Raw genomic sequence first — 25,790 nt, 5'->3', positions numbered from 1 at the left:
CCATACAGGTTGAGATACTTATGAGTGACAATGGGTATCTGGTAAATAAGTAATTCAACGAACTGATATGTTCGAACCCCTTGATGTTTTAATACCTAAGTATTAAAGTGTTCAATCAATATCACAATTGTATATGTGGTTCTTAGACCTAAGGCATCAATGACATTTTATATATTCTTAAATTTAAACTATAGTCCACAAGTCCCCAATTGCACTATATAAAAAAGGTCTTAGATCAGATGCAACATTGAAGGGTCAGTGTGGGACTTTTTGCCTACATCATAAGAGGAGATAAAACTCCAAGACGACAAAGAGATGCACTCTTTGGCCAAGGAAGTGTAGATATTAGAGAACGAACTATGCAATAATTTCACTATGCATAATAACTAACCCGGTTGACTGATTAGTGTTTGATGATTTAGGATTAACGTAAACATGTCTATTGAAAAAATCAATAAAGTTCTTTCTACTTTCCTGAGTAAAGAGTGTAGCTTGATATCTCATGTTTTAAATTTGATACATTATTTGATCCATTATTACCTAATTCATATACCGTTCATAGTTAATTAACATGTTTAGCCATTAAAGACCTATTGGGATAAAGTATTATGGGAAGAGAAAGATACAAAGAGACTGGACAGAGGGAGTATGGAGAGAGAGGATGGAGAGATAGAGACATAGATTGATAGAGAGGGAGAGAGATAGAGACTGATTGACGGGAGAGAGAGATAGAGAGAATAATAGAGAGGGAGGAAGAGAGCGTGAGGGAGGGAATAATAGAGAGGGAGAGAGAAAGATAGAGAATGATAGAGAGGGAGGAAGAGAGCGTGAGGTAGACATAGAGAGGGAGGGAGGGAGAGATAGATAGAGGAAGAGAGAGCGTGAGGGAGAGAATGATCGAGAGGGAGGGAGAGATAGAGAACAATAGAGAGATTGGAAAGAAAGAGAGACAGAGGATGATGGAGAGATGGGAAAGAAAGAGAGACAGAGAATGATAGAGAGAGATTGGAGAGACTGTAAAGAGAGGGAGATAAAATGATGGAGAGATTTGAGAGAGAGATATCTATAGAGAATGGTAGAGATACAGAGAGACTGGAAAGAAAGAGAAATGTGAAGAGATTGGAGAGAAATAAGAGATAGAGATATAATGATATAGAGATTGGAAGGGGAGCTATATAGAGAATGATCGAGGGATAGAGAGATTGGAGAGAGAGACACAAATATAAGTTAGAGAGAGAGAGAGTCAAACCTAACAAAGGAACAGACAGTCGTAGCTGTCAGATGTGGGATATCGGGACCTGCCGTCGAGATCTTCGGAGTATCCAATATTAAAGAATCAAATATTCAATTTCTGGATAAGAAATTGAATGCCCTGCCTGAGTAAATGCCACCATCCTAAACATCGTCGGCTTGCCTCGCATTACCGACGTCAAATCTCTGGCCCCAAAAGCATTTCCTTGATCAGGTACGTCTACAGTCCCTCCACGTTCTGCTCTCGCTCTCTCTCCGACTCCCTCTATCCGCAGACTGAACCTTTCATCGTGGCGAAAGGAGGGATGGAGGGAAAGAAGGGATTTCAGGCGCGTAGGTCGTGGTCCTCTCATCGTGAGTTGGTCCTGTCAGAGAGGCCCGGGAAGCAAGGGAGCCCGTGACCGTGGTACGGTACATGCACGGGCTAGCCACGTACATCCCGAGGAATAGCTTGACCATGCTGTACTGAGGAACATTGAAGCTTCTAATGCCGCCGCAAGGTCTCCTCTCGCCGGCGCCGGCGCCGTTTAAGACGACCATTCTCAAAAAACTGTAGCTTTACTCGCGGTTCAGGGCGAAACGAGAGGTACAGGAGGCATGATAACAGAGGAGAAAGAAAGAGGTCGCGGCTAAAGAGAGCGTAATAAACAAAATAGAGCGACTTTGCAAGAGAGACGTAGAGAGAGGGAGATCGATGTAGGAAGGAGAGGATAAAGAAAGAGATAACAATGAGAGATAGAGAGAAATGGAGAGAGATGATAGAGTCTCTTTTGGAGATGCACTTTGGAGGGTGATGATCCTCGCTCCCGTGAGTTACAGAGAATGGCCGCGGAAAAGAGAGATAGGGAGAAGGAGACATAAGTAGAGAGAACGCAAGAAGGAAAGTATAGAGAGTGATAGGCCGTGACAATTGAGGGATTTGAGAGAAATAGGGAGACGGAGAGAAGACGAGAAAAGAATAGTGAGAGACGAGAGGATTGGTGTCACAGTAATTTTCTTACGACTATCTGGCCGGTTTACACATTTTGGAGAGTCTTAAACATTTCATGGGTGATGGGTACATACGAACTCATTTTGATAGTTTATCTTATTGCGAAGAGTCTATAACATCTCATGAGTACACACTTATAGACGTTCTCAGAAAAGCTGATTTGATCGAAACCTTGAGACCGTACAGCACGCTGAGAAACGTCAGCTCATAGGAAGAGAAAAGTAACAGGATTATCCCTCAAAAGAGCACGGTCGGATGCATCAGCCCAAAAAAAGCTACATCACAACCCTAACAATAAGCTTCAAGCGCTGGTCTTCCAAAGACCAGCCGAATACGAGAACTGGGACTCGTCCCTGCAGGAGGACGAAAAACTAGATGCTCCAGGGCCGGCGAGTCCGCTCAGCTCCATGAAACCCTCAATCCCAAGGTTCTTGAACCGGGCCTCATCTCGAAAGAGCAGCTCCAAAACTCTGCCAAAGAAATCGGCGTCGCAGGGTAGAACGAGGCCGCCTTCGGCGGAGAAGCCAAACTCTTCTTCGGCGAGGCTGAGAAGGACGGAGAAGACGGGGAAGTTTAAGAAACGGGTCGGGATGACGAAGCGCCGGCGCTCCGGGCCTGCGTAGACGGCGAGAAACCCCGGCGGGACGACGCGCGTGGCGGCGCCGACGTCAATGACTGCCGCCAGACGGCGGCGGAGAGCGGCCGCTCGCCACCGCGTCACGCGCTGCTTCAACTGCACCACCCGCCACCACATCTTATCCCACTTCTTCTCCTCCGTCGACCCTTCCTGTTCGCCACCCGTCACTCTACCCATATCTTTTGTAACTCTCCGAGTGTTTGAAGAGTAAATATGGTGAGGCGAAGCTGTGTTTAAATAGGAGTTTCTCGGGTAGAATGCATTCTGAATCTTTAAAATGGATATTTTGGAAGTTTTCGATATGGGTGGGAGGGCGAGGATTAGCATATCCTTGGGTGCAGTAGATTTAGGGAATCCAACCGTCGAGTTGAAATCTAAAGGCTACGAGCTGTCCATCGGGGATGGCAGAAATCTTCTGATTCCTACACCGACATGGGTTACAGGGTATCCGTCGGTTTCTAGTTGTCATTTGTTCTCTACGGGTTCATGAAAGAGAAAAGAAATTGAATGCGCAGTGCCGCTGGAGAGTCTCAGAGAGAGAGAGAGAGAGATGACGAATGGTTTTTTTAATATTGGTCCTGTGCGCTTTGTTTACCATCTCAAATTTTGATTACCAAGTTGAAAGTGCTATTTTGTTAATCATGTGTTCAAAAGTAATACATTGGTGGTCGGACGGCAACTTAAAGGAGAGAAAGTTGGATAAACTGATACAACCAGAGAGGAAGAAAGACCCGTTGGATGGATACACCCGGAGAGTTAATGTACGTCCGAATAAAGAGGTTCAATGCCCTCGGTTGTGATGAATGACTGAATGGTAATTGTATACAGATCGTGGCGTCCCATCCCAAGGATCTACCCTTCTGGGAGGACGCCAGGGAAAAAGAGAGAGAGAAAGAGACGGAGAAAGAGAGAGGGAGATCAGCATGAGACTGGCTTCTGCGACTGTTGACGGAATCGATACAAAGGAGTAGCCTCCGTTGAGCAGTCCTTGTCCTTCTTCCGCTTCTTCTTCCTCTTCTCGCTGTCGACCAACTCCAAGATTTCCTCGAAGAAAGACACCGAGCAGGGAATCCTGAGCACGCCTTCGTGCTGGAACCCGAATTCCTCCTCGGCATCCTTGAGAAGAGAAACGAATGACGTGTGTCCTAGATGGGCCGTTGGTATCACAAATCTCTTCATCTCCTCGCCAACGCAGACATAGAGGAAGCCTCTCGGCAAGCCATCGCCCTTCTTCTCGCTGCTGTTCTTGCGAGAGCCCGCCTCATTCTTCCACCTCTTCAGCATCCCTCGTAGCCTCACGATCTCCACGATCTTGTTGCTCGACTTCCTCGCTCCCTCCATGGTTGGTAGATCTTAATTGGCTTCTATATCTATATAAAGACTCTGGACGATGAAAAACCAATAACTTTAATGATCATAACATGGCTTGGTTCCAACCGCCCCTGCCCTCTGTTTTTTCTGCAACTTATTTCTTAATCGATCACGCAAAATATGTAAATGGTTGGAGACGGCGACTCGGGAATCTTTCTTGCGCGTCGGGTTGATTTTTCCCTACATTAGTTGTACATTTTGGAGTTTTCTCTCAGTTTTCTTGAGGGAATTCAATTTGCAATGTTGAGTGCAATCAGATGAGAGGGACTCGTCTGGCTGCATCTAGAGCTGACGTTGCCGGGAAGTGCTTAGCAAGATGGGGACTAGGCATCTGATTCTGCTTGGACTTGCACGGGATGTATTCGCCTCCACCACTCGAGTTCATTCGGCTGAAAAGACGCCCTTGTTGCTACAAACCGCTGATTTCATATTAAAATGTTATAAAGTAGTGGAATATTAAGTCAAATAAATCACACCTTGGTTCATAGAACTTTTGCACTGCCAGACAGTAAAACCTCACTAATGAAGAAGAGATGGAGCAAAATAGTGGTGAACCAGAATATAATCAAAGACACGATTTAGCTGCTCTCTTTAGTGTCCTTCATCATGTGGCCGAGGTCTCATGAGAGAATCGATGCATGAAAAACCAATCTCCAGGCAAAACTTGAGCTAAATATAAGTTAAAAAGCTTGAGACCATTTACGTTGTTTTTCCAAATACCGCAACTCCAACGTTATCTCCTTCAAGATATCCCTCGACAGCACTTTGTGTGAAGGAATAAACATCCATGGTTTTGTGATGTTTACTGGTGGATTTTTTGCTTTCGCTAAAACGACATTTATTTATGATCTTTTTGTATGTGTCCACTTCGCAACAACTTGCAGTCCGGATGCTGTACCGTCCAATACCATATGGAATCAGCACATGGAATTGTTCCCTCTGTTTCATTAAAAAATGGCCGAAGCACATGCGTGCTGATGTCTTCACTGTGAATAAATAATTAAAGGCGATGCTCCTACAGATGAACTGTTTGGTAATTACAGTAAGCTGCTCCCTGACTGTCTCGAAAAGGAATAAACATCCATGGCATAACTTCCTCGGTCTTACTTTGAAAGTTCCATCATCCTATTAAATCCCTTACTACGGATAACTATCTATCCATCCACCCACCCATCTGTCTGTTTTTTCATCTATCTACAACATGTTTTCCATTACACCTCTGACGCGACCTATATACCGCTCTTTCCTTCTATCAATTTACCTATCTATCTACCTAAAAATGCACACGTCAATTTATCTAAATTTCAAGCAATCTATTTTAAAATGTATTTTTTATAGATTCCATCAGGAAAGAGGAAAATATCATTTGGATTGATTTATAGACACTTCAACCAGTATATACTTATTTCACTACGAAGGGTATTTTTATCAGTGGCAATGATGAATAAAAATCAAAGAGGACACTGGATGGTAAAAAAACTAAAGAAACTTATTAATTCCCTATCAATAAAAGGTCAGTATAGTACTTTAGAGAGAACACTTTTAATTATGTGTGTATAAAGCCCAATATTCTGTGTATGCACCTTCGAAGAAGACGTTGACATCATGGGAAGAGCTGAGCAAATTTATCTGGAATAAGTTGGAACTAATAAGTTTAATAATAATCAAACTCATACCATCTTAATAAGATGTTGTCAATGTGACTACTTCATCATTAACAATGATAGTTTACATAAACAACATTCAGATGGCATCGTATCCATATTATTGAGATTAATCTTCATATATGTGAGTTTCGTTAAATTTCCCCACTGCTGCGAATAAACATCCAATTCTCACATTGACCTTCAGGTGGTGAAAGATAAAGGAGAAAATAAATAGTAAAGGGTGATAGAAAAAGTATAAATACTTCCTTCCTTTAAATGTTTGCATTAAACTTTAGTAGATGAAAGATAAAAAGAGAAAGGAACCACTTAAGGATAATAGAATGAGGAGGATATGCTTGATTCCGTGTCTTCTCTGTGTATTAGTTTCTGATACCTGCTCGTTCAGACAGCTAATTTGACTGATAATGGTGCAAAACGCTCATGAAAACCTCTGAAAAAAATAGAGTATACAAGAAAGGAGAAGAATAGAGTGTTGAGTGAATATTTGTGTTTATTATAGTAATTATTACGTTATATTTTTCATGAAGGTGTGTGCGTCAGAAATAAAAACTCAGTGGAAGATCAAGATCAAGAATACCGTTGGAGAATAAAATAGAGATAAGGTGATTTGTAATGGATTTCTAGATTAAACATTTTTTGATATTTAACATTGAAGGGTTAGGTGGATCAATTGGAGTTAAGTGATGATATGTCCATATGTGGAAGCTTTTGATGGTTGAGGATGATAACTTATTAAAGAATAACTTTTCCTTTATGATAACCAATCCATCTCGTCTTTGTCAGTCGTAATTTAGGGTCAGTACTTAGCATATAAATTAAATAGCAATAACAAGTTGCGAACTTAATAAAATGTTATTAACCCATCTTTATATAAACCTTAGCTAAAAAAAACAACATGAGAATATTAATGGGAAGAAAATAAAAAAAATGGAGAATAATTAGCAATCAAATAATATAGCTAAAATTTATTGTTTTCATTTTTTGGCTAGACTTACTTTAAAGAAAGAATACAGCTTAAAATTAAAGCTGTAATGATCAAGGGTTGAACAAAAAGAATAATATAATTTGAGCAAAATAAAATAAGACTGGGGAAAAGGAAAGTCTTTGAAAGTTCAGCTCGGTAAAAGTAGGATAGTTTTGTTAATACAGGTTCACTTATTTTTAATAATAGTATCAAGTTTTTATTAAGTACTGAGGTGAATAAATTTGAGTATTTTGAATATTGAAAGATGGGATACTTTAGAGACATTTCAAAATTGCACTGATGGATAACACGGGCCCACTATAGGCTTAGTAACTAGAGATAGAGCATAGAGCCTGCACACGCAGCAGGAGGTATTGATTGAATTCAAAATTGTTTTAGTTTTGGAATTTTATGATATGGGACTAAAAAGTTTGTTTCTTGTAGTTGTAGGCAAGATGGGCTCATGAAGATCAAGAAATGGATTCCGGCCCAACAGGCCGCGAAATTAAAGAAAGGAGATATAAAAAGTGATTGGGATTTGAACAACCCCAGCCCAAAGACTGCATCTTAATGGGCTGATTTTAAAAAAACAATATAACTCACCCAATCTTCTAAAAGAAGATCAGATGGTCCAATTTTAACATCTAACCTCTATTGTATTCTCTCTCTTCCTCAAGTTTTGATTAGTTGGGGCGGTTGACGTGGGCAACAACATCCACATTATCATGGCTTGTGATTTGTCTACGGATGTTGATTGGGACGTCAACCACTAATGAGGATTGGTTCATGAGGCATGGTGAGCACCATTTAAGAGAGGGTTCACCGCTATGATTTAATGGCAGTCAGTTGGTCCCTTCCATTAGATAGAGCGGACAGCCAGGGGCAGATCCATTATTGCCTACCAACACCTGTCATCCTCCTCTAGTTGTATGTCTGTTTCTGGCAAAGGGAATTCCCAGATGGGATCCTACAACCCCTGGCGGATGGCTTTGAGGTGGTACATGCCTCAAAGACCTACAAGTCACGATTCACAACCTTTTAAAAGTTTTTAATTGCTCTTTGATTAATTTCCAATAGTGAAAATGAAGCAAAAATGGAGATCCATCCTAGTTTGTTTATCTAATCCAACGTCATGATAGCTCCATGCCAGCTTGATTAGCTCACAAAGGCACCAAGGAAGGTTCAAGAATGGGTGGTGATTGGTTCCCAAAAGACAGGATCTGGAGAAGCACACCAAGGCTAGGGGGTGGAGATTGGTGCCCTTTCTCTTGCTTGTCAAAATCAGGGAGATTCTGGTCTCTTGGAAACTTCTTATGGTTGAGATTGAATCGCTATCCTTAAATTGACTTTGGTGAAGCACATCAGATTCAGTATAAATTGACTTTGAAATCAAATTTTCATTTGAGTTTCTTACAACACCCTAAATGAGGCATTTGTAGAACGATTTCTGACCCTTTGAAATTCTATCAATTTTTACTTATTTCTCTTCAATTTATATCAATTAAATAGCATAAATTAATGTTTTGGATTCATCAAATAAATAGCGTAAAATAGCATGTCAAATTTTACTTATATTTTAGTCTTACGATCCATCTTATTCTTATTCCTTTTCCTCTCTATTCATTCTCTTATATTGTATTTAAAAAGAAAATACACTAATTCACTATCTCATTACATCTTTATATTGCTTTAGTTATTATATCAAGGCTATTATCTAGCACTATTACCACACTATTTATCCATACCTTTCCTTATAATAAAGACATATCTTCTATTAAGAGTATTATCTGTATTAATCTCTATCTTTCTGTACACCTTAATTTTCTTGTATTTTATTGAAAAGTAAAAAAGACCTTTCCTACTATGCATCTGAATCTCTATCCTTATCACAGTACTATAAATTAACTTTATGTTCGCAAGTATCGACTACCTCTCATCTCTTAAAAAGATTAATGACACAAACATAAAAGTATATGATCTCACATACATATCATTCCTATTATTCTCTAATCCTTCTTTACCTTTATTATCTTTCGCTATTATATCATCTTAAATAACACCTTTTCCAAATTACCATAAAAAGACAGTTATAATAATATTATCTCACTTCTCATCAGCTTTACTATTACTCTACTCCTTATCTTGTTTTATTATAAACTAAGTTATCATTAATTAAATTTATCCATAGTTCCCATACGATTCTACTTGACTGTTCAGAGTTTTCTTTCAAATAGTCACTGGAAAGATTGATTAGTAAAATTTGTTTCCGGTTAAATTTTATTCTAGCCGGTGATGACATCACCCGAATTTCTGCTTAAATCTGTTACTATTTTTAAAAATAGCTATTTGAAGCAAATTACATCAGAAACACCATGGTAAAATATAGAATTTGAGAAGAATCCCATAAAACAAAGTTCGTAAAAATTTCATAGGGAAATATATCAATGACGTACTGTGGATTGATCAATTCCAAACCTCCCAGAAACCAAGAAGACACTAAATTAACGACATTAAAAAGGTCCCCACCCGACTGGAATTTCAACTTAATCAGTATACATCTCTAATATCATTGATCTTCACGAATAAAGAGGGCACAAATAAAGAAACGACAACGATGTAAAAAGTATAGTTAGGAGGGAAAAGAAGAGATTGAGAGATGAATTGTTCCTGACCTATAAAAAGCATGAACAAGGCAGAAGAGTCGTCTCCTTATTAAACCATTACCACCGCAAGCGCATCATTCCAGGATTTTGATGACGTCTTAATTCGAGTAAAAATGACAGGAAAATCGTTTAAAGGAAATAAAAGACAGACACCAAGCACCTAGAAGGCTTCGTTTATTCCTCAGGAGAGTCGGAGCGGATAACTGCCAAAGACACAGAATAATATTACTGCAAAGTATACGAACAGACACTACAAATTCTACAAGATTTACATTTAAAATTAAAAAATTTAAAACCAAACATTTAGGAGATGAGGGGGATTTAAAACCACATCGACGGTACTTTTATTAAAACAAAATTTTTCTGCTGTAATTTGTACAAGTAAACACGAACTTTATCAGTAAAGACTAGACTTTTCGGAGGAAAGTATGCACCGTTTCTCCATCAAAAGCCTGCCCAAAGTACAAAGCGAAAATCACAAGCATCAAATGAAAAACGGATAAACAGTGCCCATCAGTATCTGTCTATCACTCACTCTTTGCTGGGTTTTATAAAAAAGGAGTAAAAACATGTTTGAGAAATCATTTCTTCATAAGGCAAAACATAACAAAAATGATATGTTGCCGACACAAAAAAAATCTCAATGATGTTTGGATGAGAGCCCTGAGGAAAAAATATCGCGTTAATTCACAAGAGAAATGAACGAACCAAGGAGAGATCTTAGAGTGAATGTGTCAGACAGGCTCATAATAAGGGATTTAACCAAAAGCAACTAGCATAATGGATTCTATTAGAAACTTGATACCAAGTGAGACAGAGGCAACATAAAGTCTCTGAAGAGAAGAAAAACGAAACGAAAGGAGGGGGAAAAAAGTCTAGGACAGGAAGACTTCATTTGAAAATTTAGGATGACGAAAGTGAATTAGACTTCAAACAAAAGATATGAGATGCAAGGCGCCGATAAGATAACCAGTGAAAACGCTTTATTAAAATTCTGTGCAGACCCGCAGATCAAGATAGAGTACAAATCAAAATCCGGATTTCACTGTCGGCTTACGCATCATGACCAACGGAACGAAAAATAGATAGAAAAGAGAACACGAAAGAAAAAATAGAGGGTCCGAAAAGAAAGATCCATCAATCTACAAAACAAAAAACGGAAAAAAAACCGAAAGAACCCTAATAATCCGGGCGATCACCACAAAAAAACATCACTAGGGAAGAAAACAGCAAAATTTCCCCGAAAGAGGGAAGCTCACCGGGCTTCTCAGGCTTCCCGTCAGCCCACTTGGAAATGGCGAAATGAACTTTCTCCCTGGTCGCGGCCTCGGCCTTGTGCGGCTCCTTGAGGCAGTTGCGCACCAGCGAAGCGCAGATATTCGAATAGCTGATGTACGTCATTCCCGCCGCCCTCCAGAACGGCACCGCCGCGCCCGACGACATCGTCTCCTCTCCTCGCTGCCCCTCCTCCCTTCTTCCTCCCCACGTCAAAATCTGAACCCCGTACACAGCGACGGTGAGGGTAAATCTCAACCGTCAGATCAACGGAAATCGGTCAGCCCCGCCCATTAAAACAAGCCCGTTCGAGCCCAAAACTAAGTGATTTGGGCTGGGATTCACATTTAATTGGCCCAAATTGTAGTCTTTGATGATTCAGTATCCATTGTAGGGTGGCTACCGTTCAGATAACGAATACAAGTTTTACCTGGTGCCCTAGAAGATACAAAATATTATATCACATAATCTTAACCATCATCGATTATCATGTATATAGTCCATTCACACATGACTCCTGAATGACTTAAGGTATGACTAACTGTAAAAAAATAATCAATTATTTTAGTTAGCACCAAAGTATGACAAAATTATCAAACAACACCTTCTCAGATATTTATACTACCCCAGACAGGGATTTGACTACATCTCCTTCCTTAACTCTATATTCTCTAATACCGGGGGTAGATGATCTCACCTTGACCAATTAATCATCATTGTGAACTTCATGTTCCATTGAGCTGAGAGGGTTTGAAATTCCATGATTAGGAACTTATAACTAATTAATGCTCAAAGCCCAATCATCAACCCACATGACATATTCAATGTTGGAGATCTAAGGGTCACTTACACAACTATGACATAAATTAACTTAATAGACAGTTTTTTATAATATCATTCAGTGATTCGTATGGATTAATTTAGTGAATTATTTTCCCTAAAGATTACCCATTATGTGTCATTGAATGTCTCCACACTTATGGACACAAGAACGATCATATTCATAAAGTGAACGGGACTACGCAGTTTTATACTTTTCGGATATTTTGATGCCCTTCTCAAGTATCCTTCAAATATGAATATCGATAAACACATGTTTAAAGGCTATTGATCACACTGTTAGGTTCTCATCATAGTTCACTAAGTTGTTGCATGCATTCGTGGACTTCAATTTTGAGCGCCACATGTGCATAATAATGAATATGTTGTATCCATAAAATATTGAATGACACACAAAATCTGTGCTTGGCTTGGTTCATGCTGCTGCAACATATACCAATAGATATTTATCTTCCCCCTTTCTCATCTTTTCAACATTCCTACACTCCATTCTTCTGATGTTTCTCTCCCATTCTCTATTTACATCCACAACCTCAATCTTCCATATTCCATGTTAATATTCATATTCTGTATTAAAGATAGTTATGGCCTTCTTATCTCATCATTTCTCTCTTCTACATAACTCTTAAAATTATAACTTCCACTTCACCATATTAATTAACACTCAAGGAATATTAAATTATTGATCACATTTTCCATGTGGAGATTCATCATCATTAACTATCCATATTCCTCTAAGTCAAGCTATGAAAGTATTATTGGTTAAACTCAAATACCAATTAGATATTAAATATAAATTGGAATTAATCATAGTTATCCTATGTTAGTGCATCTTTCCCCATTATTGTATAGCTTTCAGTGAAGAATGGATCCTCCATGTAAGTTTCTATGCGAATGATAACAATAGCTGGAAGAAAAGGTTGATTACATTATGAGCTTTCAGAAACATATTAGGTTCCTCAATTTATGGCTCAACGATGGAAAACAAGTATGTTTGATCTCAAATTTTAAGAAAACACAATTACACGCATCCAACAAATATAGTTAGACCAATTTGAATATTAAAATTCATTTTTCATTATAATTTTATTTTTTAAAAGACCTGTTCATCATTTATCATAAAATATTTCTTGATAAATATCCAATAAAATAAATTAAAAAACTCAAGACAATCCAGGATTAATATATAATATGCAGTCGCCAAACCAAGCATACTTCTATGTCATATTTAAGTTCACTGAAATAAATGTTTACTCATTATTATTATCATGTGATTTTTGTAATAAAGTGTTTGGGTATGATAAATGACTTAGTGAATTGTGATGATATCATAAATAAAAATCACAATTATCCATGTATATACTCTAAGTATTCCAATTAGAGTCATCAAGATAGACATCAAACGATATGAAAATAATTTTAGTATTTGGTACCGCTTATATAATTATTATAGATGACTCGCAACTTTAAAAATCATTGCCATTATTGTAGAGACATTAAGGACAAACAATGGATGCTCCTTCGTGAAATATTTTGATGAATTCATTTATACAAATCCCTAAATGTTATTATACACAAACATCAATCAGGTTGATTTAGGACATTGTTGTGTAAGTGGTTGTAAGACTGGAGACACCAAAAACATCGTGTGCATGGGCGATTAGGGACTCATAAAGCATAGTCTTACAACCATTGATATGCATTATGCATCGGCACTTATTGGAACACCAAATTTAGTTTTGATGGTTAACCAAACCCTAAGTCATTTGGGATCTTTTGAAAATGAAGATTTATACTATAATTGATGATAATTAAGGTTCCTTGAAGGTTTATAAGTTTATAACCTGATGTCACAAAGTAAAGTTTGCCACTCAGGTTATAAACTGTACTTATGAATTAGGTTGAATCGATCATTGATTAATTATTCTATGTGCCAATGTAATCCATAATAAGGTTGGTATATAAATATTATTTAATCATTAGAGTTATATTCTGGACTAAAACATTGGCCTCGAGGGCTACACACATAATATATATAGATGTTGGAGGTTGTCCTTAAGTTATAAGGACTTTTATGAAAATGTCCAGATTATTGTAAATGGAGGGGACACCAATTTTGGGAGCCCATATCAGGGAGACCTTGGTACTACATCTTTGCCCTCTGGTGAGACTTGAACTACTTGATGGTAGGAAGATCAAATACATCTTCAAAAATAATTAAATTTCAAGAAGATAATTTTAGAAGCCAAACACATGAATAGCTTAAAGGTACACTTCAGTGTAACAAGTTGATAGCAGAATCAATTCTAAACATGGATATATGATCATCTCTCATTTTATAGTTTAATAAGACCCCATTATATGCATTTTTCTATGTAAATTGATTTTGGAAAATTATTTAAGTTAAAAAACTCAACAAGGATGGCCTTGAATGCATGCACAATTCAAGAGGAAATGATGCAACTAATGATAATGACATAACTGGATAATATTTATTGAAATCCCAAGTAAGAAAACATAGCATAATAAGACAAAAATCATTCATGCAAAAACATATGATTCAAAATTTCAAACCATGTGAACTCAATCTCCCAAGTTAACTAATTTAATATATATATATATATATATATATATATATATATATATATATATATATATATATATATATATATTGGTGCTTAAGGGGATTGGGAAAGATAGATAGATAGAGAGAGAGAGAGAAAAGGAAACCGATTAGAAAGTAGGGAAGATAATTATGAACATATTCAGAATATGCAGATTATGTATTTTATCTTTTTTTAAGATAACCGACTAAAATAACATGCTTCGATGGAGGTTTAAAAACTTCAAATGTAAAAAATGTCTGGTCCAATTGGAAAACTATCAAATATTTTCATGGTTTTCAAGTAAAAAGTAGAGAGACTGAAAGATATGTCTAGTCTAATTTCAAATGAATGAAAGTATTTATAATTACAATTATTTATAATTACAATTTAAAGATATGTTTCACTCAATAAAGATATCATAACATTTAATCATTAGACAGTTTAAATATGAATGCACTAAACAAATAGTTTACCCTAAACAATATTAATTGAGCATACAATAAATAGAAGGCAATGAGTTACCTCCATATTTGTCCCCAAGATCCACTCCCTTAAGCGGCCCATATCAAGCTACCCAAAACAAGGTCAAAAAAAAACATTACAAATGGAAAATTAAAAATCTAGATGCTTCCAATGACACAATAATTTATTGATTACTTCATGTTTGACATTCATCTTTCCATGAATCTTTTACGACAACAACATCTTGTCGAGAAGGATTACTTTTGTATATCCCCAACTAGCACTTCATCGTGATCATAGGGTTGGTCGTGCGGTTCTGTTTGATTTTTTTGGCCGGCGTGCAAATTTTTCAATTGCACGAAAGGACAGTTCGATGACAGGTGTGAATTTGTGCAAAAAAATTGCATTGCACATCGCACAAATTTGCAATGGCGAAGGCCCATCAGTAATGTTCAACTGTAATGGGCCATTACTGTGATTTATGTTCAATATGTTAAGTTCATGTTCAATAACTAATTTCCTTAAAATATTGAAGATATATATTCAAGTTAAATGCATTTGATGATAATTATTATGTTTTATATTCAATAACTAATTTCCTTAAAATATTGAAGATATATATTCAATATAAATGCATTTGATGATGATCAAATTAATCCCAAAATTATTTATTAATCACTAGAAAATGGTTATAATGTTCTTAAAATATTGAAGATGTATATTCAAGTTAAATGCATTTGATGATAATCAAATTAATCCCATAAATATTTATTAATCACTAGACAATGGTCATAATGTTCTTAAAATATTGAAGATATATAATCAAGTTAAATGCATTTAATGATAATAAAATTAGTCCCATAACTATTGAGTAATCACTAGACAATGGTCATAGTGTTCTTAAAATATTGAAGATATATATTCAAGTTAAATGCATTTGATTATTTGATGGGCTAATGGTTTTTTAAAAAATATTATAGGTGAAATTTAAATTTTATAATTATTTGATTCCCCCTCTAACTAGGAAATAATTATAATTTTGGTAAAACATAGCGCATTATGTTCAATATGTTAAGAACGTTAGTTGTCACGTGGACTCATAGTATTGTTAAAAAAAATATGATTCAAAATTTAATTGATAATTATTTGATTCCACCTCTAACTATATAATAATTATAATGTTGTTCAAACTTAGTGTATTCTATAATATAGTATGGAAGAAAACATTTGTGGACAATAGAAATGAATGGCATGTCACCAAAAAGTATTCAAAATAGAGTTTCAAAAGTTCAACATGCTAATCAACCGTTGGATCCTTGTCATCATCTTCATCATATTTGTTACTACCATTGTTCACATCTTCACCCACTTGCCACCAACACTTCAGTGTCATTAGTAACTCGATGTTCTCCGCCATCGACCTTGATAGCTTGTAGTTGATGACGGCGCGACAACGGAGAAAAATCTCTCTGAGAATGCACTTGTCGCCGAGACTGAGAAGAACTCCTTTGCAATTACTGCTAATCTTTGATATGAGTACTCACCTGTGACCTCCACCAATGTAACGCTTTTGTCCCCTTGATAGGAGGTGAGCTAATGTAGACATCTAGCTCGTGCATTGGATCAAAGCTGGGTGTATGGTCATTATCCAACAACAACCCATCAAGTGCTTCAGTGAAAAAAGCTGTCATTTTCTTGGGGGGAGTAAAAGCTCCAAAATAAGCTGAATCAGCCATGTTTTGATCATTGTTGACCCTGTGCGTAGTTAATAAACTTCACACATAACTAATGAGTTCATCCCAATATTCATGGTCAATTAATTGTAACTTCATGGATGGATCAATGAGTGCAGCAATGGTGAAAGCCTGGTTGGAAGTGAGGGCAACTACATATTTCGTCAGCTTGGTCTTCATTGCTAGACACACATTGTAGACAAAAGTTTGCTGACGTGAAGATATGACACTTTTTACTTGAAACCTCTTTGACTCTCTGATTCCGCGCATGACAACATCGAGATGCCTCATTATCGCTTTGAAGATAACAATCGCTTCATTCGTTGTTGGTGCCTTTGATTGGCAAGCGAGGATGGAAGCCAACACTAGGGGTTGTAGTATCCTTGTAAAATCCTTGATCATCTACCATTCTTTGTCAACCAGCACAGGTTTCTTCAACACATTCACTACCATGACATCAAGAATATCCCTCTTCTTGACACTTGCAACAAGCATCTCAAACATTGAATTCCACCGGGTAGTGTAGTCTAAGGGAATCTTTTTCTGGATCAATAGGCCAAACTGCTTGCACAATGATATGTAGAGCTTGTCTCATTTTGTTGACCCACGTACTACAGTGACAATGTCCCTCAGCCGGAGTAGTGCATTGCCCAACGTAGATGAGCTGAAGTTGTCATATGTGTTGAATTCTTCACTATCATTGCCGCCAAGACTATGATCATCCAAAATGAGCTGCTCTGATGGTGACTTTGTAACCCATAGTGAGCTTAGGCCGGCCAGGACTACGAGGCTGATGACGTGTGCCACTCATAACACGTGCCTACTTGTAGTCAAATGAGGATGTAATTTCTTCAATTCATCTTCTAGAGTAGTAATCATTTTCTTGTTATTTGATGCATTGTCGATGGTCAGTGATCATTTGCGTAATATTACATCATAAAGGTAAAAATGACATAGTACAAACTATTAATTTGATGCATACCTTTGATTTCAAATCAAACTGTACCAAAATTTGGAGAACAGACACTCAATTTTTTCCCCATTGTGGAGACCTTTCAATCGGCGTATCCCAAGCACATGCTCATAGAGTTTCCACTTCGAGCCCACCCAATGCGCAATCACCCCTAAGAATGCAATGTTGTCTTAGAAGTCCATGTGTCAAGTGTTAGTGATACACGGGCAACAATGGCCAATTTTTGTCATATGTTTTTTTTCATATCTGTGTAAATATCATGTGCTTTTGTTTTGATAACTGATAAGCCCAAAATGAGTCATGTATATTTTACCCAATTTTATGAAATATTGCATTTCATGCACTAAATAGAGCAAATGATAAAAATGTTGCATTTTAATGTCATTTTATGCATGTTATACAATTTAAATATTTTTTAAGTTGAACTATACATTTAATACCTTTTTAATCTTCTCGTCTTCTATTTAGTATGTTGCCTATGAAATTGTAGGGGTGAAATCTGTATTGAATTTGAAGAACGAAATAAGGAAAAATAAATGAAAAAGAAGGGGGCCTTATTGGGCCGGCTAAGGAGCACACACAAAGCGCCAGGCCTCAAGCAAGCAGGCAGGCTGGCAAGCTGGCACAGCCGGCAGCGAAGCCCACCTCACATAGAAGCCCACAAAGAGCCCAACACAGGCTTACAGATCGCATGGAAGAAGTACAGCTTTCGATTTATTTCATCTAACATCATACACCGAAATTTATATACTCTTTTGTATTTAATAATTTTCCAATATGGGATTGCAAAATCCCACTTTTAATTAGAATCGCAACGGGCTGGGCCAACGTGGAATCTATGGACCGCGACCCAACGGGCCGCGATCTTAAGGAAAACAAAGAGAAAAAAGATACCGGGCTTCGAGCCGACCCGGCCCGAAGCCACTCTCATTTCGGGCCTTTTTAAATAAGAGGTCTAGATCTTAGCCGTCCGATCTTCTCAAGCAAGATTAGACGGTGAGATCAGCCTCTTGTTTTCTAATATTTTTGTTTTATATGTTGCAGGCTTTTGATTGGCGAGGATCGTGAGACCCCTCGGCGATGAATCAGAGAAGACGACGTGGACAGAACTCTGACGGAGCAGGAGACGGGGTACACCATCCAAATCGGGGTCCACGGTTTTGATTTAATCGCAACCATCGATCCCAAATGAGGCCCATCGAATGGCCGGGGGCAGTTTAGTCCAACGTCGCCCCTGGCCCTCGACAAGGCCATCGGGCCTGCGGTTGATGGCCGGCAGGGGGACCGCCAGGCCATCCAACAACGTGGGAGAACTCCCAGGTCCATCCCCCTCCATCGGACAGCCTAAGGCGCCCCTTCCAAGCTATTAAGAGGGGACAGAGAACCCCAATTCGAGATCTCCGGCCGCAAGAAAAGAAGGGATGGCGAAGGACTCTCCAAGGTGACCCAGTAGTTGGCGAGGTGTCGTGACACGCCTTTAAAGGCTCAAAGGACTCTCAAGAAGGTCTCGGAGGTCAGTTCTTCATCAGGTCGCACCCGAACGGAGGAGGAGAGCAGGTGAACGACTAAACGGAAGCTCCACGATGGCGACTGGTGCCGCTATCCCTGTTCTCCGAATCAGGGCGTTCGGTGAGATCTAATCTTGGTAGATAGATCCCTTATTTATCCGTTTTGAGCCTAGCGGAAAGTTTTATCAAACATTTCACCGTATAGTGCATTTGCGATCGATTTTGATTCACAAATTTTGTTGGGGAATTTGAGCGAGGCTAGATAGTGTTACTCTTTCCACGACTGGTGCCTGCAATCACTCACAAACTTTTTCTTCTTGTGGTGGGACCATTCTTGAGGTATTAGTCCTGTGGCAAGGTAATTCACATAGTGGGCAAACCAAGGGAAATTGTTTCCTTGCACAGATAGAAGATATTCATCAGGGAAAGTAGTACAAATAGGAGTTTCATTAGGAACATTTATTCTAGAAAGATGATCTGCTACTACATTTTCGACTCCTTTCTTATCTTTAATTTCCAAATCAAATTCTTGCAAAAGCAGTATCCATCTAATGAGTCTAGGTTTTGCCTCCTTTTTCTTTAACAAAAACTTTAAAGCAGAATGATCAGAATAAACTATTACTCTACTTCCTAATATATAAGGCCTAAATTTTTGTAAAGCAAAAATTATAGCTAGCAGCTCCTTCTCGGTAGTAGTGTAATTTAGTTGAGGTCCATCGAGAGTCTTACTAGCGTAGGCAATGGCCACCGGCTTCTTGTCGTTCTTCTGGCCCAAGACAGCTCCCACAGCAAAATCTGAAGCATCACAAAGAATCTCAAAGGGTAAAGTCCAATCTGACGCCTGTAAAATAGGTGCCCTTATGAGGGCTTCTTTTAATGTGTCGAAGGAGGTCTTGACCGATTCATCCACTACAAATTCTGCATCCTTGGATAATAGGTTAGTCAAAGGTTTGGCAATTTGAGCATAATTTTGGATGAACCTTCTGCAGAAGCCGGTATGGCCGAGGAAGCTTCTAACTCCCTTGAGGTTGGTGGGAAGAGGTAGACCCTTGATTACTTCTATCTTGGCCTTGTCTACCTCCAACCCCTCCTTGCCGACCTTGTGCCCAAGGACGATCCCCTCCTGCACCATAAAATGTGATTTTTCCCAACTTAAGACCAATTTATTTTGAATGCAAATTTGAAGAACACGAGATAAGTAGGATAGACATAGATCGAATGATGACCCAAACACATAGAAGTCATCCATAAATATCTCCAAGCATTCCCCCACTAACTCAGAAAACAATGCATTCATACAACGTTGGAAGGTAGCTGGTGCATTACAAAGCCCAAATGGCATTCTCCTAAAGGCAAAGGTTCCTTCAGGGCATGTGAATGTGGTCTTTTCTTGATCTCCTGGATGGATGCTAATCTGATTGTATCCAGAATATCCATCAAGAAAACAGAAGTAATTCTGCCCTGCAAGTCTTTCTAAAATTTGATCGATGAAGGGAAGAGGATAATGATCTTTTTTGGTCACTAAGTTGAGCCTCCTGTAATCAATACAAACTCTCCAACTTGTGGTCAACCTAGTGGCAACTTCTTCCCCTTCCGAATTTCTATCTACAGTAATGCCAGATTTTTTTGGGACCATATGTACAGGACTAATCCAAGGGCTATCTGAAATGGCATAAATGATATCAGCACTTAGCCATTTCAATATTTCACTCTTCAATGTATCTCTCATGTGGGGGTTCAATCTCCTCTGAGGCTATCTGGAGGGTCTAGCATTGTCATCTAAAAATATTCTATGTTCACAGATCTGTGGGGGGACCCCCCTAATATCCTCTATTCCCCATGCAAGAGCAGCTTTGTTATCCCTTAAAACTTTCATCAGAGCCTCTTCTTTTTCAGAATTCAAATGGGAAGAGATGATCACAGGGTAATTTTTGAAGGAATCCAAGTAAGCATACTTCAGGGAGGACAGCAGGGGTTTTAGCTCACGGTTTTCTACAGATTCACTGTCATCATCAGGAGAGAGGTCCAATAAATCAATCTCATCTTCCTCATTTTCCAAATTTTCACAAGATCGTATCTCTTCACAACTAGCTACAGAAAACTTCGTGAGCCTAGATACATTTAATTCCATCTCTTCCTCCCCTATCCTCAATTTTACAACCCCCTTTTCCCAATCCTGGACTGCTCTAGCCGTGGCCAAAAAGGGTCTCCCTAGGATTATAGGAGAATGTGATAAATTTTTTGGTTCACTAGTATGGGTGACAATGAAATCAACTAAAAATTCATGCTCCTTGACTTTGACCACTACATCAGCTAATCTCCCAATAGGTTGCCTGATGGATCCATCAGCTAGGAGTAGATCCATACAGGTTGGTTCAGCTTCCCCTAATTTTAAGGTGTCAAAGAGGATCTTGGGTAGAATATTTACACTAGCCCCTGAATCAAGGAGGGTTTTTGGGAATATCTTTCCTCCTATTTCACAAGTGATAAGAGGGGCTCCTAGATCCCTTTTTTTGGTGGGAAACTGATCCAAGAGAACCGAGCTTACAGTCTCTGAGAGTTTGATTCGCTTGGTTCTTTTAGGGGTAACTAAATCTTTCACATAAGATTTGTAAGTGGGGATGTATGTCACTGCATCTACTAAGGGAACTGGGATTGTAGTATTCTGAAAAGCCTTAAGAAGTGGGTGTTCCAATGAAGGTGTGTGTTTCCTATGGTTTCTAATGGCTTGAGGAAAGGGGACCGAAGGTGTCTGCTCAACAGCTTTTGGTTTCTCTTCCTCACGCTCTTCATCCTCCTCTTCATGATCATTTTCATGCTCAGATTTTGGTTCTTCTACCATTTGTTCAGGCTTTTCTAAAATCTTTCCATTCCTGAGTTTTGTCACACCTAAGACTTCCTCATGATCATCCATTGAAACACACTCAGTCATGCATAAATTCCTAGGATTGGAAAGAGGTTGGGTAGGAAATCGACCTTTAGGGGGACCTGTTTCCATCCCTTTACCTTTCTGGAGCTGCTCCACACTCTTCTTTATCCCATTTAGCTCCTCATAAAACTTGTTCTGCTGATCCTCAAAGAATTTCCTCTGCTGCTCCATCATCTGCATCATCATCATCATCATGTTATCATTTGAAGTACTGGATGTTACCTGTTGAGGTAGGGCTTGAGTAGGTTGAGCAGGATATGATGAAACTTGGTATGATGACTGCTGCTGGTGTGGAGGGGCATAGGGCTGAGGCTGGTGATGAGGTCGGTGCTGAAATGCTGGCCTCGCCGATCGGGTATTGAAGTTCCCTTGCGACCCCCTTTGTTGATTCCATGGTTGGGTGGAGTTGTTAACCACCCTGATCTCCTCCTCGTCCTGCTCCATTGAGTCTGGCTGGCATGCCCCATCTTCATGATCATATGAGCTGCAAAATGAGCAGATTTTAGTTTTAATGAGAGGGGAATTCACCTGCATTACCTTCTGAAGTGCCGAAGTGATCTCATCCAGCTTCCTGCCTATCATGGCATTGCTAGGTTCTCCCTCTTTGTTGCCAATGTGGAGCACTCCAGCTCGCCTTGTGCTCCTTCCATTCCTATTGGCACTTATCTGCTGCATATCTATTTCTGCTATTCCTTCCAGAATATCAAACACTTCATCATCATAAGCTTTGTAAAAATAACCACCAGCAGCATTGTCAACTCTTTGCTTATATGCTTCACTCAACGAATCATAAAAAATTTCGGCTAATTTTGATTTGGCCATTCCATGATGAGGACATTGTCGAATTAAATCATTAAACCTTTCCCATGACTCACAGAATGATTCAATGTCAGATGGTGAAAAATTCTGGATTTCTCTGATGAAAGCTTTCGTCTTCGAAAGGGGGAAATATTTCCTCAAAAATCTAGTTTCAATATCTTCCCAAGAGTTTAAAGTAATTCCTAGCTTCTTAAACCAGTCCTTAGCTTTATCTTTAATAGCATACTGAAAATAAAGCATCTTAAGCTGTTCAATAGAAATTCCAGCAATAAACTGCCCTGAGCAAAGCATATTGTATTCTTCCAAGAAGCTCAGAGGGTTTTCATTCGGTTTGCCATAAAATGAAGGAAGGGATAAAAGTAAAGTGTTGTCAGGTTTGAAGGTTACCCCCTTTCCGAGGTCAACATGAAGCTCAGTTCGGTTAACCATGCCTCTTCGGTCTGAATTTTCCATTAATGTGCTTCGGTGGGGAATTTGGTTCCTCTCCTCTAGAGGTGGGCGTCTCACTTCTTCCCCAGCCATGTCTGGTTGTCTTCTCCCTGAGAACGATGGCTCTGGTGTAGTCTCTTGACTTTCTTTGTCCAAGTCTGCGGTTCTAGACCTTGTAACAACCATGAAACTCAAAGGAAAAGAAGAATTAGTAGTTTTAAGAGTGATTTCTCACCCTTTCAGAGAATACCACAATAAAGATAAGAATGAATATTAAAAAAAATCAATCTACTAAAATAACAGCCTACTCCCCGGCAACGGCGCCAACTAATAATCCAGAAAAATTGGGTAAAATGTGTCGTTTAATTCCCTGATTAATCCAGTAAAATTTATAACCCTTGTTAGACTATAGAGAAATTATAGTGGTGAGCAAGGGGTCGTCCACAGGGAGCAGGAAATAAGTTTAGTAGAATTGTTATCAAGAAAATCTCTTTTGTGTGTTTTTCTTACTAGAAAGAACTAGTGATAAAGAGACACTTAAAATTATAAAGAATTTGATAAACTATAGTGAAATGAGACAGAAATGCAAAAAGAAATGTAAAATATCCTAAGAGATGGTCAAAAAACGTGAAAAAGTTACAAGAAGTAGCGCCCGTCGGCGGCAGCGGCGGTCTTCGCGGTGATGGAGGTTCCTCCACTCAAACTTGAATATCCGGAGCTGCAGACCTCCGTTTCAGGAAATCTTGGAGGCGTTGGAAAGAGGAGACACAGGCCTATCCTTCTGGATAGTTACTGGTCAATCTGGAGTGGAAAAAAAGAAGGAAACTTGGCAGGGAAGAAGGGGGTCGTTTCTCTAGCAAGGGACTCTCACCTATGACAAGGGTTTACAGGATTCCTGCAGAGCTCCTCTCTTGCCTGAAGATTCCTGAGCTGGGATGTTGCTTCTATCCTCTCTCCACTCTCAGGATCAAGATCCAGAGCTGAAAAACTCCAACAATTTCTTGATAGAATCAAGATCCCTTACAAAGAGGAGGAAGAGAAGCTTAAGTAGGGTTTCTTGGGACCAAATCTGGGCTGTTGATTCCTGACATGGAATGAACGACCAGATTTGGTTCTGGGGCCCTACAGCCACGTGATAGGCCCCCCTCCAATCATATTACAGTCTTCAGAAACCCTTTTTAGCTAGATAATGATTCCTCCCTTAGTTAGGATTTCTTCATTTTCTCCTTGATCCTTCCACATTGGGAGCTGCTTTGGTTGGTTTCTTGACTCTGTTCCTGGGCTTCTCTCACAGAATGGAGCCCATGTTTTTGGGCATGTGTTGAGTCTCCTGAAGTCCTCTGAAGATCCCAGGACCATGGCTTCAGCTCCCTTCAATTTCTTCATGCCGCCTCCATCATTTGAGTCAGTCTTTCATCCTTCATTCAGAACACTTCATACTAGCATTAGATCTTCACCACTAAACTTGATGAGTTGAGTGGGGGTTAGTGGTAGAATTCGGGAGTTAACAGCAATACTAAATCAGGGTGCAAATGTGAGGAAGACATGAAGATCAGTTAATTAAAGTATTTACATGTATTTAAGTAATGATAATGACGCATTTTAGCATAGAAATACATATAAAATCATGTGATAATCTGGGATTATCAGTGTACTAGGTAAATTGAAGCCAACTAAATAGAAGGGTTTAACATGGCTGTATTGTTGATTGCTATGTTTTTCCTTCATGGCAATGCAAGAATCAAAGACTGTTGTCCGTAATAGCAATATAAATTTGAAATCATGCCATAGTGGTGTTCAAGTGGATAATTAACAACTTCGTAGTGCTGTTGACTTCAAGATCTTGTTGAAGTATAACAAGGTGACCTACTACTTTTGGCTGATGGTAACGGTAAGGACCATGTTGAACAATACCTCTCTTGTCTCGTGGATTGAACTCCTTATTGGCATGTTAATCTTCACCTTGTTTCAGTTTGCAACCTCTAATGATTCATACATTTCTTAACATATTTTGCACTTTTGGTTGAATTCCGAATCAAGGAATCTCTAACCCATGATAGAGCTGGTGAGACTAGCTTGGCCTTACGAGTAAAGGCCTTCTTTGCAAGGACTCTAACTCTAAGTTGACTGATATGATCCTTGGTAGGATCCTTAACCTACCTCGAGGGTAGTTTCATCATGTTTGCCCATTGGGGCATTTCAGTCATTTGGCTATTATGTATTTCCTTTATATGGGGATGCCCTCCCTTTGAAGTAAGGTATCTTGTCTCCCCTCCCCAAGACTAGGTTCTCTCTCTCCCTCGATGATCCCCGTCACTCGTGATCGCCTCTACCTCAGCGCGTCTTCAGGCGGCTTGTCCTTCGCCGATCCCTACCCCTCTGCTCACCCTCCTCTCAAATCCTTCCCGTTCCTCCTCTCGACCCCAGGAACTTCTACCTCGCCTCGTCCTCTACTCTCCTTTGATACGAGCCTAGTTTGAGGTTTGTATCACTCACCTACTCTCCTTATTGGGATTCCTAGCCTTGATTGACAATCTGAAATCAATTGAGAGAAAGAAAGTTGAATTAAAATTTATCTTAAAATCAAAAATATAAATGATTATATCACCTGTATCAAGATAACTTTCGTAATCACATGGTCCTTTTGATGAGTTTCTTTAAGCCGTTCAGAT

The 25,790-nt window shown here is 38.9% G+C and overlaps 3 protein-coding genes, 1 non-coding gene and 1 pseudogene across 11 annotated transcripts; 1 reads left to right on the top strand and 4 right to left on the bottom strand.

The window, feature by feature from the left end:
* Window positions 1-2,401: 2,401 nt before the first annotated feature.
* Window positions 2,402-3,091, bottom strand: LOC144705417 (indole-3-acetic acid-induced protein ARG7 pseudogene; annotated as a pseudogene).
* A 459-nt stretch (window positions 3,092-3,550) lies between these two features.
* LOC144715800 (indole-3-acetic acid-induced protein ARG7-like) lies at window positions 3,551-4,325 on the bottom strand. Its single transcript, XM_078590832.1, has one exon. The coding sequence runs from the start codon at window positions 4,218-4,220 to the stop codon at window positions 3,798-3,800; it is 423 nt and encodes a 140-aa protein (XP_078446958.1). The 5' UTR covers window positions 4,221-4,325; the 3' UTR covers window positions 3,551-3,797.
* Window positions 4,326-9,571: 5,246 nt separating this feature from the next.
* Window positions 9,572-11,053, bottom strand: LOC144705409 (ATP synthase epsilon chain). The gene is made up of 2 exons (XM_078578072.1): window positions 10,804-11,053; window positions 9,572-9,747 (listed from the first exon to the last, which is right to left on the bottom strand). Exons 1-2 carry the CDS (start codon window positions 10,985-10,987, stop codon window positions 9,719-9,721), a joined length of 213 nt encoding a protein of 70 aa, XP_078434198.1. The 5' UTR covers window positions 10,988-11,053; the 3' UTR covers window positions 9,572-9,718.
* Window positions 11,054-17,332: 6,279 nt separating this feature from the next.
* LOC144705374 (uncharacterized) lies at window positions 17,333-24,392 on the bottom strand. 8 transcript variants are annotated; one of them, XR_013582031.1, is made up of 3 exons: window positions 21,918-24,392; window positions 19,671-20,064; window positions 17,333-17,584 (listed from the first exon to the last, which is right to left on the bottom strand). XR_013582031.1 is itself a non-coding variant. In XM_078578027.1 (3 exons), exons 1-2 carry the CDS (start codon window positions 23,302-23,304, stop codon window positions 19,955-19,957), a joined length of 1,497 nt encoding a protein of 498 aa, XP_078434153.1. In that variant the 5' UTR covers window positions 23,305-24,392; the 3' UTR covers window positions 19,500-19,859; window positions 19,922-19,954. The 8 variants fall into 8 exon arrangements, 7 of the variants coding, with proteins under 7 accessions (XP_078434153.1, XP_078434167.1, XP_078434183.1 ...); XM_078578027.1 differs by lacking the exon at window positions 17,333-17,584 and having other exon boundaries at window positions 19,500-19,859; window positions 19,922-20,064; XM_078578041.1 differs by lacking the exon at window positions 17,333-17,584 and having other exon boundaries at window positions 19,500-19,736; window positions 19,922-20,064.
* On the top strand, window positions 22,691-22,797 carry LOC144714314 (small nucleolar RNA R71). The gene has a single exon (XR_013584322.1). It is a non-coding gene; the product is annotated as a small nucleolar RNA R71 (small nucleolar RNA).
* Window positions 24,393-25,790: the final 1,398 nt, after the last annotated feature.

The sequence above is a fragment of the Wolffia australiana genome, chromosome 1 (genome assembly GCF_029677425.1).
Source record: "Wolffia australiana isolate 7733 chromosome 1, ASM2967742v1".
Lineage (NCBI taxonomy): Eukaryota > Viridiplantae > Streptophyta > Magnoliopsida > Alismatales > Araceae > Wolffia > Wolffia australiana.
Note: the sequence above shows the minus strand (reverse complement) of the source record. Positions and strands in the feature narration are given on the sequence as shown.